The sequence below is a fragment of the Schistocerca gregaria genome, chromosome 1 (assembly GCF_023897955.1).
Source record: "Schistocerca gregaria isolate iqSchGreg1 chromosome 1, iqSchGreg1.2, whole genome shotgun sequence".
In the NCBI taxonomy this organism is placed as follows: domain Eukaryota; kingdom Metazoa; phylum Arthropoda; class Insecta; order Orthoptera; family Acrididae; genus Schistocerca; species Schistocerca gregaria.
In genome coordinates this window covers 226,512,607-226,531,615 of record NC_064920.1, presented here as the reverse complement: position 1 = coordinate 226,531,615, position 19,009 = coordinate 226,512,607, and the positions used below count along the sequence as shown (strand labels likewise).

General features: G+C 44.7%; 1 protein-coding gene across 1 annotated transcript in view; it reads left to right on the top strand.

Annotated features, from left to right (window-relative positions):
- Positions 1-19,009, top strand: part of LOC126340110 (uncharacterized) — a 353,496-nt gene that overhangs the window by 190,341 nt on the left and 144,146 nt on the right. Inside the window, exon 17 of the mRNA XM_050001681.1 lies at positions 13,716-13,968. Within this exon, the coding sequence (XP_049857638.1) occupies positions 13,716-13,968 (253 nt within the window). The remainder of the gene's footprint in view (positions 1-13,715; positions 13,969-19,009) is intronic.

The window sequence follows — 19,009 nt, the reverse complement described above, 5'->3', positions numbered from 1 at the left end:
CACCATTTTAAGTATTTAAAACAGTTCTCATTCTCGCAGCTGGCGGCAAAATTCCATCTGCTGTACGGTGCTGCCATCTCTGGGACGTATCGACAATGAACGCGGCCTCATTTTAAAACAATGTGTATGTTTCTATCTTTCCAGTCCGGAGGAAAAAATTTGGAGGCCTTAGAATTTGAATGCTCCTCGTTCACGTAGATTGATGCACATGCTTCCATAAACATCGATAAATGAACATAACTTGAAAAGATTGAACAGCTTTGGATTAAACTGGAGGAGATCGTGTCAAAAATTCCAGGCAAAGATATAAAAATTCTATTAAGCGATTTCTGCACACAAACTGTGTGAGAAAAAAAAAACACCAAGAAAATCGTTGGCAGTTTCCCAGAACATAAATTCACCAACAAGGGTGGGACTATTTTAACTTCATTGTGTCAACTACCCAGTCTGGAAATGGAAAACATCCCCGAAGGTAAAAGACTTGGAGGTCACTCATACAATTGCTTGGTAAATGTCAAGTGATCTTCGTAGCCATCACATACCATTCACAGAAAGAAGTACACTATGTACAACCCCACAGAGGTGTCAATGTCGACTCGCATCACTGTCTTCTGTGCAGAAAAGTTTTGTTTGTCCCAAAATGAACATACCGTTAGAGCAGGGTTTCTCAGAATGTGAGAATAGAATACTTCCGTGACAAGCTATTAACAAAATGGTGTTTTCTTGTTCGATACTTCGACGATACTAATTATTTTATTAATTTAATTATGGTTTACATGCTTTCGTTATATTTTAAAACTGAAGTAATCATTGCATGCAACCATTTTTACCATTTTTTAAGATTTTATTAACCTTTAAAGTAAACATGGTCTTCCATCAAAGGACCAGTATTCCCAAACAATGCTGGCTGAGGAAAAGCTTGGGAACCACTGTGCTAGAGAACACACAGTGAGAAACTTGACACAAAAATGGTTCAAATGGCTCTGAGCATTATGGGACTTAAAATCTGAGGTCATCAGTCCCCTAGAACTTAGAACTACTTAAACCTAACTAACGTAAAGACGTCACACACATCCATGCCCGAGGCAGGATTCGAACCTGCGACCGTAGCGGACGCGCGGTTCCAGACTGAAGCGCCCAGAACCGCTCGGCCACATTGCCGGCAACTTGACACAAAAAGGAGCCAAGGAACTCATACAGAAGAGAAACGAAAGAAAGAAAAGGAAGTCACTTGGGAACAGTTTCAAACCAAGGTCACACAGCAAACCAAAAACCTAATCGCGCGGCAGCAAAACACGAAACAATCTTGGTAGGATTCAGCATTTGAAGACGCTATGGAAAACAGAAGACAGTCTTCCAGAAATAAAATATTAGATCAGAAGAGACTAAACTGCACGTCTTCGAGATCGGAAAGCAGATACCAAAACTGATAACACAGGCGAAAAAGAGAGACAAGAAAGAAGACCTGGTTTCTATCGGAAATAAGACAGGCACAAGATATCTCACCTTGTTTACTTCAAAGAACAAAAGCAGAGTTTCAGTGTAAGAATACCAAGCAGGCTTTCGACCATGGCGTTCTTGCGCTGAATAGATCATCAAACTAAAAATAATACAGAAACTGTAAGATAACCTGAAGGAGACCAGTCATCTCCACTTTCGTTAACATCAAAAAGATATACGAGTCAGGTGATGGACAGTTTCTTTTATTAATCCGTGCGACGAAGGGAGTAAACCCAAAAACAGAAGGCCTCATCAAGGGATCTCTGCCGGGCGTAAAGTGCACCGCAAAATTTATAAAGGAACTATCAGTACCCTTTGCAGTGACACCCGGTGTTCTTCAAGCAGACGAACGGCCGCCACTGCCTTTGAATCTCATTCTTTGATTAATGTGTTAGGGAAAGAGAAAAAATTTAAAAAATAAAACGTCTAGAAGCCTACCAATCTGAACGAACAAAAGATGACGTTAAGGTCTCTTTCCTGATTTTTCAGTCTCTTTAGAGACACTAATGGACAATGAAATCACAGCACTCAAACAGATGCTAGTCCTTAAGCAATACGGTAAAAAGTCTGGGCGCAAAATCTCTTTTAAGCAAAATTTAACACTTAGAAATTAAACGAGAAGTATGGTAAAATCAAAAGGGCCAAGCGGATCTAGGCGCTTCAGTCTGAAACCGCGTGACCGATACGGTCGCAGGATCGAATCCTGCCTCGGGCATGGATGTGCGTGATGTCCTTAGGTTAGTTGGGTTTAAGTAGTTCTAAGTTCTAGGGGACTGATGACCTCAGAAGTTAAGCCCATAGTGCTCAGAACCATTTGAACCATTTTTGTGTCAAGTTTCTCACTGTGTGTTCTCTAGCACAGTGGTTCCCATGCTTTTCCTCAGCCAGAATTGTTTGGGAATACTGGTCCTTTGATGGAAGACCATGTTTACTTTAAAGGTTAATAAAATCTTAAAAAATTAAAAAAAAAAGGTTGCATGCAATGATTACTTCAGTTTTAAAATATAACGAAAGCATGTAAACCATAATTAAATTAATAAAATAATTAGTATCGTTTGCCTACAGCAATTTAGGAAAGTCACAGATAACTTAAATCTGGATGGCCACCTGAGAATTTGAACCACCATCCTCCAGAATGTGAGGGCAGCGTGCTGAACAAGGCGCCATCTCGCTCTGTAAAACTGTCGCTCTCAAAATAGCGTTCCAAACAGTAATCTTGTGAGGTACAGCATAAAGTACGAAGTAAAAAGAAAACACGTTCGGAAGATGGAAGTACACTGAGCGCCCTGTAATGCAAAGTATACTGGACAGACGGCAATAATATTTCTATCAGGCAAAAGGAATATTAAGATCCATTCAGGCAAAGTATCTACGACAAATCAGTTGTTACGAACGGCGTACACGAAACAGGCCATTCCACGAAGAGAATATAAAATGATTTAGGAATCATGCACATAGAAAATAAATGATATTTGGACCTGCTGGAAGAGTTGGAGATTGTCATTGATGAAAAAGAAACTTGATAATATTTTTAACGCGCAAGTGAAAGAAATCGAAACAAGACTTCTCACCGGCTTTTTGGAATTATTTTAAGGCAGGTACGTGCTTATAAATTTGGCAAATAGCTAGAGGGTGACGATCGTAGGCGACGAAAAGCAAGTAGCATCTTTAGAAATGTGTAAGTTTCCCTTGCCTTGTTATGAACCCTCAGCTCACAAAAATTTATTATAATTCACATGGCGAGGATGAAAAGGACACTGAAATGAATTATTGCTCTTTTCAGACTTAGTTTATTTCAAATCCATCGCGTACATTCCCACAATTAGCATACAGTTCAGATTACAAGAAAACAAACACGACACAAAACACATGGTGACCTGATGTCGATGGCTGCAGAAGTTATTAAAGGGGAAGGAGGGTCCAGCCAAAGCGATGCCTTCCTCGGGGTAATAGCAACAACGTTTTCTGACTGTATATGAAGTACTAACCGTCATTATGAACTGCTAGCTGAACGTCAATACCACGTAGGTTGGTCGAAACGCAGGGTGTGGGTGAGATGGGCTCGCTGCAGTAAAGATTGAGTCCTTACAGACAAACTGCTAATAGACCCACGCTGCCAATACGCTTACCACTGAAATGCTCAACGGGCGACGTGGAGACTGGCTATATGTGCGAAGCTGCAAAGGTTGCAACCGGCGTACCCTATCGTCGAGATGTGCAGAGAAGTATTGCTGATGCCCCGAAATAAACAAGACTGTCCTCTATGGCGGCTCTCTGCCAATTTGCCAAACGTACAATGTACCACAGCGGAACCGCGCGGACTATCCTCTACGGTGGACATCCACCGAATACCTAGAAAAGCTCTCCTCTCCTTCCTCCTCGACACCAAACCCTCGTGGAGTCACCAAAAGTTGACCCCCCCCCACCAGTGGTCAAGGTGCCCTCACAAACTGCGTTAATGGCGTACCTGTAACACCGCGCTAGAACTCCCACCTAGACTTGGCACAGGCTGTTCCTCTAATGAGAAAGTTTTCCGCCAAAATCTATGCTCACCTCTGCTAAACTTGGTGCCAGAGAAATGCTCATGCGTACCACACCTGCAGCAGGCAATGCTCTTCTTCCCAGGGCAAATCATAAACCTCTATCGATGGACACCCGGGGCGGACAGCACGCCTCTGGAATGCAAGCCTCTAACCATTGTCCTGTTGAAGACAAGGCCGCTTTTGTGGGCCGACATTAGTACCAGATGCAACCGCCTGCTCACACAAGCAAAGCGGAAACCCGAATGCTTTACTGGAAGAAAATTGGTTCACATGGCTCTGAGCACTATGGGACTTAACTTCTGAGGTCATAAGTTCCCTAGAACTTAGAATTACTTAAACCTAACTAACGTAAGGACATCACACACATCCATGCCCGAGGCAGGATTCGAACCTGCGACCGTAGCGGTCTTGCGGTTCCACACTGTAGCGCCTAGAACCGCTCGGCTACACTTGCCGGCTTTTCTGGAAGAATCTAAGACTGCTTCTTTCACTTCAGCCGCCCAGACCACGTCTCCCTGCCGTCCTCACCGAGGCAGAAAAAAATCCAGTTCCACAAATATTATTGTTAGTGGCAAACAAACTCTTCCATTCCCTGTCATACTGTGGGTTCGCTACGTGGCTGAGATGGCTACAATGCCTCTGCACGGACTACGTAATTAACAAGGGGCGAAAGGTGGCGTGCTTAAAGGGTCGCCATCATTCAAATGAGGAAAGTAAGGAACCAATGGAATAGTAATAATGTTGACCCATTAGTTGCACTTACACAGTAATACCTCGGACATGTCAATTCCCAACAAGTAATGGACCACTGGAATGTTTGCTTGACACTCGTGGAGCCTACAGCTGATGAGCAGGACTTGGCCTTGTTTTTCGGTGCAGTGTGAGATGAGGCGACTACCGACAAAAAAACAACGATTTCAATGTAACACGAGGACACACAGTCCAGTCTGTTTTTATTCCATTTTACTTAAAGAACGCCATAAATGAGCTTAGCGTTTTAACCTCATGAGCTGACTTTGACAATCTGATAATGACAGTATTGTCTCCTGAAACACGTTTTTAAGTTAGGTGTAGAAAATTAAAGCGATTGAATGCTAGAATTACTACTGGTAAACTCAAAATACATTAGTGGAAAAGAATTGCAAACAAAAGCAATGTTACCACAGAAATGAAGTTTTATTCACATATGATCTTATATGGGTTATACAATGTACCCCAGCATAAACTACATAGCGTCATATGTATCAGTCAGTTATTTTGGATAATGGTTTCAGTCTTCCTTTCACCCTTCCTAGCTATATGATGTCTTACAGTCATGTATTTTGACGACAGTAGATGATTCCCAATTAAACCAGCGATGTTGTTGAATGCGTTAGGGAACATGACAAGCGTGTTTCCTCTTTCTCAAGATCAATACAAAATTCGCCGAGTGACGCTTTGAATGTATCCACATCTATACACTACAAAAGGCTTGTATGGGTGCTGCAGGATACGCCATTACAACCTTGTGAGAGGCTCCTGACGACCCTGTATAAATACTCTAAACACAATTAGCAAGTGACTCACGAAGAGTGCTTACCATTCTGCCACATTTTAGGACGTCATCGCGTTCATTCCATTGAACAAGTCAGGAAGGCCCGTATAAATGCCTCTATAGGCAGCTTAATTAGTCAAATCTTGTCTTCGCCATCCCTACGAGAAAAATACATAGGCGGCAGGGGCGTACCCCTACAGTCTTCAGTCAATACTGGTTCTTAAAACAGTGTAAGTTATCGTCTGTGGTTTAAATGGTGTCTATCTTCAGCCTGTCAATTCTAGTTTCTAGGCGTCTCGGTGACTCTTCCGTGAATCAAACATACATTTAACCATTAACCACCGATATGTGTTTACAATCAACTACTTGTCATCACCCATCAAAACTGTGTTCAAAACATTTACAGTCAGAACTTACACAGTCTAGGATCCAAATCCTTTACGTAAAGAATTCACCGGTCTAAAGACAGTGGTAAGAGTTAATGGATATTCTACCCGGCAGATAAACAGCGCACTATCAGTTAAAGACAAAACCAGGAACTGGATCAAGAAGAGAGCACGTCGGCTAAACCTCTAGCATTTCTTCCTCTTGTTAGTAAGATTTTATTCAAGATAGCCATAATCCCTCGGAGATTTCAGGTTGAATTAGCTTTCCGCCCATTATCTAAGATTGTAGACCTTCTGGTAACAGTGTAAGGTGATTCCTTATAGCTAAAGGCAGGAATTTATGAAAGATCTTGCCGGCATAGTATGGCTTAGAAGACTACACGCATTCGCGGAAGACCGCTGCACCGAACGTCAACGCTGTACTCGCCTTTTGCTCAACAATTGAGCGAGGTGGCGCAGTGGCTTGCACACTGGACTCGCGTTCGGAAGGACGACGGTTCAACCCCCGACTGCCCATCCTGATTTAGGTTTTCCGTGATTTTCCTAAATCACTTCAGGCAAATGCCGGGATGGTTACTTTGAAAGGACACGGCCGCCGTCCTTCCAGATCCTTCACCAATCCGATGGGACCGATGACGTCACTGTTTGGTTCCATCCACCAATCAACCAACTAACCAACCACGTCAACTGCTGCTGAACACTGTTTCTCCGCTGGACATTCAGTGGGGTAGAAAGATGCAATAATTTTGGCCATATCAACAGTATTTTGTGACTCCACTGTTAAATGTAATACAGAAACCGCCTTTCACATCGTGAATGGTTCAAGATATTAAAGCGATGTTTTCGGCGCATGATAGTATGTACAGGGACATGAAAACTCCGAACATGTTTAATCTTCACATCTCTCGCATCAAGGAAAACTTGGCAGCAAGTAGATTTTTTTAATGGTGGCATATATACTTTAAAGTCGTTTCAAACTCCTGAAAAGACAAATGCAATGGCTTTCCGCATGGTGGAAAATCTGGAGTATTGTGAGACGGGTGCCAATTGGATAACTGGTGGATCCACATCATTTCCACGTTTATTTCAAACGAAGGCGACAAAGTATGCTGACAGCCACGGCGAGCGACTACCCTGAGGACATCTTGAGTTCCGGATGGCGCTAGCCGCCAGGTAATGTGGTCGGTCTGCCACCGCATGTGCGAAATACACACAGCAAGCTCTTAAATTGCGCAGCTAGGGTGTCTTCTTCTGATACAATGGTCCACCTGAAGATGACTCGCAGGTGGCCAGTCGAAATACACTGAAGTGCTAAGGCATGGGTAATCAAATTCAGAGATATGTAAACAGGTAGAATACAGCTCTGCGGTCGGCAACACCTATATAAGACAACAAGTGTCAGTTGCAGTTGTTAGATCGATTACTGCTGCTACAATCGCAGGTTATCAAGATTTAAGTGAGTTTGAACTTGATGATATAGTCGGCATACGAGCGATGGGACACACTATCTCCGAAGTAAGGATAAAGTGGGGTTTTCTCTTACGACCATTTCACGAGTGTACCGCGAATCATGAATCCGGCAAAACATCAAATCTCCGACATCGCTGCAGCTGTAAAAAGATCCTGCAAGAACGGGACCAACGACTACTGAAGAGAATCGTCAACGTAACAGAAGTGCAACCCTTCCGCAAATTGGTGCAGATTTCACGCTGCGCCATCAACAAGTGTCAGCGTGCAAACCATTCAAAAAAACATCATCGATACGGCCTTTCGGATCACAACTCGTGTACCCTTGATCACTGCACGGCACAAAGCTTTACGCCTCGCCTAGGCCAGTCAACACCGATATTCGAATGTTGATGATTGGGAACATGTTGCCTGATCGAACGAGTCTCGTTTCAAGTTCTATCGAGCGGATGAATGTGTGCGGATAGGGAGACAATCTCCTGAATTCATGGACCCCACATGTCAGCAGGGGATTTTTAAAGCTGGTGGAGGCTCTGTAATGATGCGCAGTTGGAGTGATATGGGACCCCTGATACGTATTGTTACAGGTAACACGTACGTAATCATCATGTGTGATCACCTGCATCCACTCATGTCCATTGTGCACTCCGGGGTAATTCCAGTAGGCATGCCACACCCTACATGTCGATAATTCTCTGTTCTGAGTTTAAACACTTCCGCTGTCCACCAAACTCCCCAGACCTGAACATTATTTAGCCTATCTGGGATGCCTTGCTTCGTGCTCTTCAGAAGAGATCTCCAGCTCCTCGTACTTTTACGGATTTATGGACAGCCCTGCAGGATTCACGGTGTTAGTTTCTTCCAGCACTACGTCAGATATTAGCTGAGAGCATGCCATCCTTCTGCGCAATCGCAGGTGCACCAGTTTCTTTGGCTCTTCAGTGTACCATGGAGTGTAGCAAACGAGGACAGACTGCAATCCCGAAACTTCTTGTAACAATTCGTGCTGCTCTTCTTTCTATATGTTTGTCCTGTTTGGTAACGATCCTACATACATCCGCAGTATTCTAAACATATTGTAAGTAGCTTCCTTTGGAGACTGAATTTTCCCAATTCTGCCAGGGAACCGAAATGATCCACGTGCTTTACCTATGTCTGAGCCCATGCAATCTTTCCGTCAACTCAGATCGCTACAAGTTGCTATACTCAGGTATCAGTTTGAATTGACTGATTTCAGTTGTGTCTCATGAATACTTTAGACGGAGTACTACTTTCCTGCTTATTGTGAATTGCAGAATATTAGGTTAATTAACATTTAAAGAAGTTTCCATTCTCTACAATATGTTGAAATAATACAGGGTGAGTCGAAAGACGTAAGACCTGCTTTATTTTGTGAGCGGTTAACGATATCGAAACGAGATTTACGGCAAATGATAGTTCACTCATGCATGTTTAATCCTTTCAACCCTGGTATCAACCGAGATATTCATGGATGTACGATTTAGGTTTTAAAGGCATTTGAAGCTCTGGAAAAACGACTACAGCATTATACCGGTTGTTATGTTGACCTTGAAACTTTTCGCAAAAGTGCCAGAGAAATGTGGTAAGACCGGTTTTGTTGTTATATGCAACAACACGATAGTCTTCCGCTGACAATAGAGAGTCTCTTTCTTGTTATCCGCATGGCTGTAACGGATCGTGCAGCCAGGTCTCGATTCCTGACTCTATAGATGGGGACGTTTGCAAGACAACAACCATCTGCACGAACAGTTCGACGACGTTTGCAGCAGCATGGACTATCAGCTCGGAGACCATGGCTGCTGTTACCCTTGACGCTGCATCACAGATAGGAGGGCCTGCGATGGTGTACTCAACGACGAACCTGGGAGCACGAATGGCAAAACGTCAATTTTTCGGATAAACGCAGGTTTTGTTTACATCATCTTGATGGTCGCATCCGTGTTTGGCGACATCGCGGTGAACGCACATTGGAAGCGTGTATTCGTCATCGCCATACTGGCGTATCACCGGGCGTGATGGTATGGGGTGCCATTGGTTACACATCTCGGTCACCTCTTGTTCGCATTGACGGCACTTTGAACAGTGGACGTTAGATTTCAGATGTGTTACGACCCGTGGTTCTACCGTTCATTCTATCCCTGCGAAACCCAACATTTCAGCAGGATAATGCACGACTGCGTTGCAGATCCTGCACGGCTCTTTCTGGATACAGAAAATGTTCTACTGCTGCCCTGGCTAGCACATTCTTCATATCTCTCACCAATTGAAAATGTCTGGTCAATGGTGGCCGAACAATTGGCTCGTCACAATACACCAGTCACTACCCTTGAACTGTGGTACCGTGTTGAAGCTGCGTGGGCAGCTGTACCTGTACACGCCATCCAAGCTCTGTTTGACTCAATGCCCAGGCGTATCAAGGCCGCTATTGCGGCCAGAGGTTGTTTTTCTGGGTACTGATTTCTTGGGATCTATGCACCCAAATTGCGTGAAAATGTAATCACATGTCAGTTGAAGTATAATATATCTGTCCAATGAATACTCGTTAATCATCTGCATTTCTTCTTGGTATAGCAATTTTAATGGCCAGTAGTGTATATGGCTCCTGTTTAGTCCGCTGCTGTGAGAGTCAGCATGGACACAAAAAAAGGAAAAAGAGAAGTTGCGGTGTGCCGTCGATAGGAATCCTATGTCAACTGTACAAAACACTTTCTAATTAGTGGAAAACTTAATCTCCAAAAAGGAAGAGAAACTTAGCTTCTAGTGCCTGTGCTTCCTGTGCCTTCTACATACAAGTAGTTGACTCTGTATTACTAGTCGCAGAATGCAGGCTAAGCGTCATCTTCCTATTACTAAGTACAAACGCTCTCGAAGTCTGCGACCGAACAGTCCGGGCAGCGATGGGCGGCTGATTAAATCAGCGTCGGCAGGGGCGATGAACTCTCGTCCCGGAGGTGTGGCACTGCTCGCTTTTTCCACTGAGCCGTGGGTCGGCGCTTTCTTAATGCCCTTTCACGGTGCTGCTCTAGTAGGTTTGCAGTCGTTGCTTTAGAACTGGACAGCTCCATTTCACAGGAACTACCGGTTTTGTGATGTTAGATCACATCTTTGTGTGTACATGTGCAAGGTAGAAACGTACAATCGACGTTACGATACAGATACATATCCTAATAATCACTGCTGTATGACAATCGGTATGAAATACTCACACGTCAGTAAAACATATAATCACTGATATAGGAAAGAGGGGGCCTCAGCTATCTCAAAATAAAATACTCTGTCACGTCAGCAAAATATTGAAGTTCTTATAACGGAAGGAGGAGGCCTCAGGCTCTGCAAAATAAAATACTGTTACAAGCAACCAACAAGGCATGATTGAAACTTCCTGGCAGATTAAAATTGTGTGCCCGACCGAGACTCGAACTCGGGACCTTTGCCTTTCGCGGGCAAGTGGTCTACCATCTGAGCTACCGAAGCACGACTCACGCCCGGTACACACAGCTTTACTTCTGCCAGTATCCGTCTCCTACCTTCCAAACTTTACAGAAGCTCTCCTGCAATACTTGCTGAACTAGCACTCCTGAAAGAAAGGATATTGCGGAGACATGGCTTAGCCACAGCCTGGGGGATGTTTCCAGAATGAGATTTTCACTCTGCAGCGGAGTGTGCGCTGATATGAAACTTCCTGGCAGATTAAAACTCTGTGCCCGACCGAGACTCGAACTCGGGACCTTTGCCTTTCGCGGGCAAGTGCTCTACCATCTGAGCTACCGAGGCACGACTCACGCGCGGTACTCACAGCTGTACTTCTGCCAGTATCCGTCTCCTACCTTCAAAACTTTACAGAAGCTCTCCTGCGAAACTTGCATATCAGCGCACACTCCGCTGCAGAGTGAAAATCTCATTCTGAAGGCATCATTGTTTAACCTGACCAGTTGAAAAACTGACATGTTAAAGGGGCGTTTACCTATAATGAAGAAAGAAAAATTTGACAAGAAGAAGAGGTAAAAAGCCCAGCTAGCAACATTAAAAACCCATATTTGTGAAAAGTTACTTCATATCAGGAATCGGCGGACAGCAACCATCCAAGCGCCTCGCCGTGCAGGGCCACGGTGCTTTCAACGTGCTCACCAGTGTCACGGAGGGCACTAGCAGCACAATGTGATTAGCGGGGCAAATTGAAAACGTTTTCGAGCGTATCCAAATACCATGGGAATGACTGAGACCCCAATTACACAGCACAACCATATAAACTGCACTGAAGAGCAAAGAAACTGGTACACCTGCCTAATTTCGTGTAGGGCCCCCGCGAGCACGCAAAAGTGCCGCAACACTACGTGGTGTGGATTCGACTAATGTCTGAAGTACTGCTGGAAAGAACTGACAACATGAATCCTGCAGGGCTGTCCATAAAGGCTACGAGGGGTGGAGAATTCTTCTGAACAGGACGTTGTAAAGCATCCCGAATATGCTCAATAATGTTCATGTCTGGAGATTTCGGTAGCCAGCCGAAGTGTTTAAATTCAGAAGAGTGTTCCTGGAGCCACTCTGTAGCAATTCTGGAAGTGTGGATTGTAGCAGTGTCCTGCTGGAATTGGCCAAATCCGTCGGAATGCACAATGGACATGAATGGATGCAGCTGATCGGGCAGGATGTTTACGTCCGTGTCACCTGTCAGAGTCGTATCTAGACGTATCAGCAATCCCATACCACTCCAACTGCACAGAGGCTCTACGAGATCGAACAGTCCCATCCTGAGATGCAGGGTCCATGACTTCATAAGGTTGTCTCTATACCCCGTACACGTCCATCTGCTCGGTACAATTTGAAACGAGATTCGTCCAACCAGGCAAGATATTTCCAATTACCAACAGCCCAGTATCGGTGTTGACGGGCCAATGCGAGGCGTAGAGCTTTATGTCGTGTAGTAATCAAGGGTACACGAGTGGCTCTAAAACCCCATATCAATTATGTTTCGCTGATGGATTAGCATTAAAATCGGCAGCAATTTTCGGAAGGGTTGCACTTCCGTCACTCTGAACGATTCTCTTCAGTCGTTGTTGGTCCCGTTCTTGCAGGATCTTTTTCCGGGTGCAGCTATGTCGAAGATTTGATGTCTTAGCAGATTCCTGATATTGACTGTACACTAGTGAAATGGTCGTACGGGAAAATCCCCACTTCATCGCTACCTTGCAGATGTTGTGTCCCATCGCTCGTGCGCCGACTATAACACCACGTTCAAACTCACTTAAATCTTGATAACCTGTAGCAGCAGCAAACGATCGAACAACTGCACCAGACACTTGTTGTCTTATATAGGCGTTTCCGACCGCAGCGCTGGACTCTGCACCATGACAACGCCCTATGCACAGCCACTTCAACCACGGAATTTTTTACCTCAAAAGGCATTCCTGTTACTCCAAAGCCCCCCCCCCCCCCTCCCCCGGTTCACCTGATTCATCTAATTTGAGTCATTGTGACATTTTTCTTTTCCCGAAATCGAAAGATGACGTAGTGTTGCTCTACAGCGCCCTCCCCCCTCCTATTCACCTGATCTGAGTTCTTGCAACATTTTCTTTCCGAAATTACAAAATATCTTAAAAGGACATCATTTTGGGATTCTGGAGAATATTCCAAACAACGTGGCCGACACGTTAAAGGCCCTGCCAGTTGAAGCCTTTCCAAGCTGCTACCAAGACTGGGTACAAAGGCGATGTATAGATGCCGAAGGTAACAACTCTGAAAGGAGAAATATTGTTGTTTAAAAAATAAAATCTTTAGTGGATTAAAAAAAATCAGTCTCATTACTTTTCTTACCTTTTATTTCATTTAACTGCACACATGTGTAGCCGCTTGCCGTCTAACGAATAGTGACTAAATTCATCACCTGAAATCTGAGTAAAAATCTTGGGGAAATCCTTTATGTTCCCGGGTTCGATTCCAGGCGGGGTCAGGGATTTTCTCTGCCTCGCGATAACTGGGTGTTGTGTGATGTCCTTCGGTTAGTTAGGTCAAAGTAGTTCTAAGTTCTAGGGGACTGATGACCATAGATGTTAAGTCCCATAGTGCTCAGAGCCATTTGAACCATTTTTTGTTTTGTTTTTGAAATCCTTTATGCACTGTATGTGTCTATTGTCTGTGTATATATGTATTTTTCATAGAGTTGTCTGAAAGCTCGAGATCTTATGAATAATTCCATACATAACTTGCCTGGTACTAGACCTTAGTGGCGAAAGTGAAAAATTAGATACGGCCTTTTGCTCTCAGATCGGCAACCACGACCAGCACCGCGTGGCCAGCCGGTACAGTCCAGAGATGGTGGACGGGATGAACATGCTGGTGACGCTGCTGCCGGGAACAGCGGTCACCTACAATGGCGAGGAGATCGGCATGGAGGACAACTACAACATGACGTGCGAGGTGGCCCAGGATCCGCAGGGCTGCGCAGATAACGTCACACTGGGAAGTTCCAGGGACCCACAGAGGACGCCGTTCCAGTGGGACGACACCAAGAATGCAGGTATGGATGCTCTGCAGACTGCTTGGATCACGTGCTTTGCGGCATGTGAGAATCTATGGCATGACAGGACTGGCTGGGAGGCATTGAGGTGTGGTAATGGACTTGAAAGCGGAAAGACGGAGGTTCACATCCCCATTTGACCATCTAGACGTTTTATGTTTCCCTAAATCTCATAACTCTCATACCAGGTTGGCTGAAATTACACACCAAAGCTTAATCCTCCTTCCCTTTATGTACCTAGGAGACCGTGAGCTGCTGTTCGGCCGGTTATTTGTAACGAATTGTTTTCTTCGCGGAAGTCACCACGTATCCTCAATTTCATCTAAAGTAGAAGACCCTTAAAAGCAACCAGGCAGCATTGTTGCAGGTTTACTCTTCATTATGAAGCAAGACGAAAAAAACTAGAGCCTTCCTCTCGAACTGTCCCAAGGAGACCATACTCACGTCTACTGTTTCCACTGACTGAGGTGGCGCAGTGATAAGGGAACGAGGCTCTAACTCTAGAATTCGGGAGGAGCAAACATGAATTCTCCGTCCGGCCCTGAAGGTTACACGCGGTTGCCTAAGACTATTAATGTAAATGCTAAAATGGTTCACCTGAAATTGATAATGTCGATTTCATTCCCCATTGCTGTCCTGTCCAACATAGGGCTTTGACGAGACGCTAAACTCCAACCTGACATCTTTCTGCCATGTCCCGTGGTAAACTGTTGTGCTCATTATATTTTCAATGATATTTGCTGTTTTGCTTTATTTAGAAACAGTGGACGTGTTATTTCACCTACTTATCACCAGATACTACCGTCGTTGATGTTCCACAAGTAAGTGCTATGTTATTGGTACTCCGTTGACAGGCATTGCGAATAGAAGCACGGCCGTTAAGATGTGCAACTCCTATTCGGAAGAAGTAGGTTTCAGCTCCTAGTCACACAATTTTGATTTAAATTTGACGGAAAATGCCTGGGTAATTCCTAGGATCAATCTACTGATCCACTATCAATGAACGTAGCTCGTGTTCCTTTAATATTGCAACTTTCATTGTGGTGGAAGATAGTGGGTATTTCACTCCTAAAATTTCTCGACGGATAGTAAAATACACTCCTGGAAATTGAAATAAGAACACCGTGAATTCATTGTCCCAGGAAGGGGAAACTTTATTGACACAATCCTGGGGTCAGATACATCACATGATCACACTGACAGAACCACAGGCACATAGACACAGGCAACAGAGCATACACAATGTCGGCACTAGTACAGTGTATATCCAACTTTCGCAGCAATGCACGCTGCTATTCTCCCATGGAGACGATCGTAGAGATGCTGCATGTAGTTCTGTGGAACGGCTTGCCATGCCATTTCCACCTGGCGCCTCAGCTGGACCAGCGTTCGTGCTGGACGTGCACACCGCGTGAGACGACGCTTCATCCAGTCGTAAACATGCTCAATGGGGGACAGATCCGGAGATCTTGCTGGCCAGGGTAGTTGACTTACACCTTCTAGAGCACGTTGGGTGGCACGGGATACATGCGGACGTGCATTGTCCTGTTGGAACAGCAAGTTCCCTTGCCGCTCTAGGAATGGTAGAACGATGGGTTCGATGACGGTTTGGATGAACCGTGCACTATTCAGTGTCTCCTCGACGATCACCAGAGGTGTACGGCCATTGTAGGAGATCGCTCCCCACACCATGATGCCGGGTGTTGGCCCTGTGTGCCTTGGTCGTATGCAATCCTGATTGTGGCGCTCACCTGCACGGCGCCAAACACGCATACGACCATCATTGGCACCAAGGCAGAAGCGACTCTCATCGCTCAAGACGACACGTCTCCATTCGTCCCTCCATTCACGCCTGTCGCGACACCACTGGAGGCGGGCTGCACGATGTTGGGGCGTGAGCGGAAGACGGCCTAACGGTGTGCGGGACCGTAGCCCAGCTTCATGGAGACGGTTGCGAATGGTCCTCGCCGATACCCCAGGAGCAACAGTGTCCCTAATTTGCTGGGAAGTGGCGGTGCGGTCCCCTACGGCACTGCGTAGGATCCTACGGTCTTGGCGTGCATCCGTGCGTCGCTGCGGTCCGGTCCCAGGTCGACGGGCACGTGCACCTTCCGCCGACCACTGGCGACAACATCGATGTACTGTACAGACCTCACGCCCCACGTGTTGAGCAATTCGGCGATACGTCCACCCGGCCTCCCGCATGCGCACTATACCCCCTCGCTCAAAGTCCGTCAACTGCACATACGGTTCACGTCCACGCTGTCGCGGCATGCTACCAGTGTTAAAGACTGCGATGGAGCTCCGTATGCCACGGCAAACTGGCTGACACTCACGGCGGCGGTGCACAAATGCTGCGCAGCTAGCGCCATTCGACGGCCAACACCGCGGTTCCTGGTGTGTCCGCTGTACCGTGCGTGTGATCATTGCTTGTACAGCCCTCTCGCAGTGTCCGGAGCAAGTATGGTGGGTCTGACACACCGGTGTCAATGTGTTCTTTTTTCCATTTGCAGGAGTGTAAAATATTCATTCGCTTTTTATTTACGTACTCGAAGAGCTTCATTTTTTGTTTTTCTATTTAATTGTTATCGATTTAGAAACCGCACAGCCCCATCTTCAGGAGTCTTTAATGGCCATGCACCCAAATTACTACAGAGTTGCTCTTCTCCTTAGCGTACACATTCAAATTCTACTCTTCGCCTAGCCGCAACGGATGGAGACAGTTAGCACTGTTCTCATCTTCTTCTTTTATGTATCTTCACAGCTGCTAGTAATATTGATCACCAGCGCAGTTCACACTTTAATAAACCTTCATTAATTTTGAAACGTACTATGAGAAGAATTTTGAATACTCCACTTTTAGGATTTGACCTGATTAAATAGATTGTATTAGACATATGGTTACTGTATGTTACTCTATACTAATTAGTAATTTATATTCCAGGACCACAGATCAGGTTAGTAATTACATGTACATTACATGGACCAACGAATAAATATTTTATAATTACAAAATTTTACATTCTGTTGATTTTTTTGGAGGGTGGAGGGAGGAGGAATGAATCCCAGTTTTGTTCTATCACGAACAGTTCTGTCGCAGTTATAAACTACAAATCAGCAAAACACATGTAACTGCAACGAAAAGTAAGTTACTTTTTCAGCATGTGCAGAGGTTATATTGTGATAGAAACGTGAAAATATAACACCACTCAAATTTTCTAGGTACGACGGTGACTGTTCAGAAAGTGAATCCTTAGGCTCATCAACGAACCTAACGTTTTGTCATTTCTCAGCATGTTGATTACACGAGAAAAATAATGTGTGTAGATTTTGTTCTCTAATACCTCCATAACAAGCTCGTCGAATGGTACAAAGCCTTCCTCTCATACACAGTTATTTTTGTTTCAGAGGTGTAACTGAATATCATTTTTCGAGTATCAGGTCGTATATCCAGTCCTTATTTTCAGTATCTGATAGATACTTCACCCTGAGATAAATGAGGCATTTCCTGTTTTTGGCTATGGATTACATGGGCTGTTTTACTACGCTGAAATTAATATGCGGTGGTAATACAATATTTTGTGATCCATCAGATTTTTACGCCAAAAGTGGAAACACTAGTATCGAATTATACGAGGTGCGACAATAAAGTAATGAGATGTGAAAAAAATGTTGCTTACTGTTTAAGTCAAGTTTAGTGTTGTCTCCTTCAAAGTAGTTCCCTTCTGATTTCACACATTTTCTTCCAGCGCTTCTGCCATTGATGGTAACATTTCTGGAACTCATCTTTTGTAATATCCTCCAAGACCCTCGTCACAGCTTTATTGACATCTTGTGTTGTTTGAAAATGGTGTCCCTTGAACGCCGTTTTGACTCTTGCAAACAGAAAAAAGTCGCACAGAGCGATATCTGGTGACTAAGGTGGCTGTGATAATACTGCAATTTGTTTTGAGGTTACAAATTGCTGTACTGACAGAGCAGTATGGGGTGGCGCATTATCATGATACAGAATCCAATTATCAGCAATGATGGGACAGACACGAAGAACTCTTTTAGGAAGTCTTTCTAAGATTTCTTTGTAGTAAGATTGGTAAATTGTTTGTCCAGGAGACACCCTCTCTTTATGAACAAGTCCCTTGCAATCAAAAAAATGTCGTGTGACTATGGCCTCCCGTCGGGTTGACCGTTAGCCGGGTACTAGTCTTTCGATTTGACGCCACTTCGGCGACTTGCGCGTCGATGGGCGTGAAATGACGATGACTAGGTCAACACAACACCCAGTCCCTGAGCGGAGAAAATCTCCGACCCAGCCGGGAATCGAACCCGGGCCTTTAGGATTGACATTCTGTCGCGCTGACTACTCTGCTACCGGAGGCGGGCCCTTTGGAAAAAAAGAAGCACACATGCGAGTTTTTTTTTGGTCTGAGTGATCCCCTTGAGGACCATTACGAACTTTGGCGTTTCGTCTCTGACTCGTACCGGAAAAAAAAACAACTTCCATCGCCAGTGATAACACGGCTCAACAATACTGGATTGGTTTCCGTTTGCTCTAACAGATCGGCTGCCACATTTTTCCGTGTTTCTCGCTGTTGTGGTGTGAGACATTTTTGCACAAATCTTTCTCATACCAAGATCTTCAGTTATTATTAGACGAACCATTTCTCGATTGATGTCCAGTTCTTCTGCAATCATTTTCAGGGATAATCTTCGATCAGACCGTACAAGTTCATGCACCCTGGCCAAGTTGACACCTGCCTGTGAGGTTGATGGTCGTCCACTGCGGTCTTCATCTTCAACATTCGTTCTGCCTTCGCTAAACATTTTATGCCAACGAAAAACTTGAGCTCTTGACAAAAAGCCTTCTGAAGCTTACCGTAAGTAGTCGTCGCATTTTCACCCAATTTAACACAAAAAGAAATGGCACACCGTTGTGCAATATTATGCGGTTCCATTTCCGTCACGAGAGACACAAGAACACGTGTTAACTTATTACAGCACAACTCACGACTGAGCAGTTGCATCGATGTGCTGCTTCGACTAG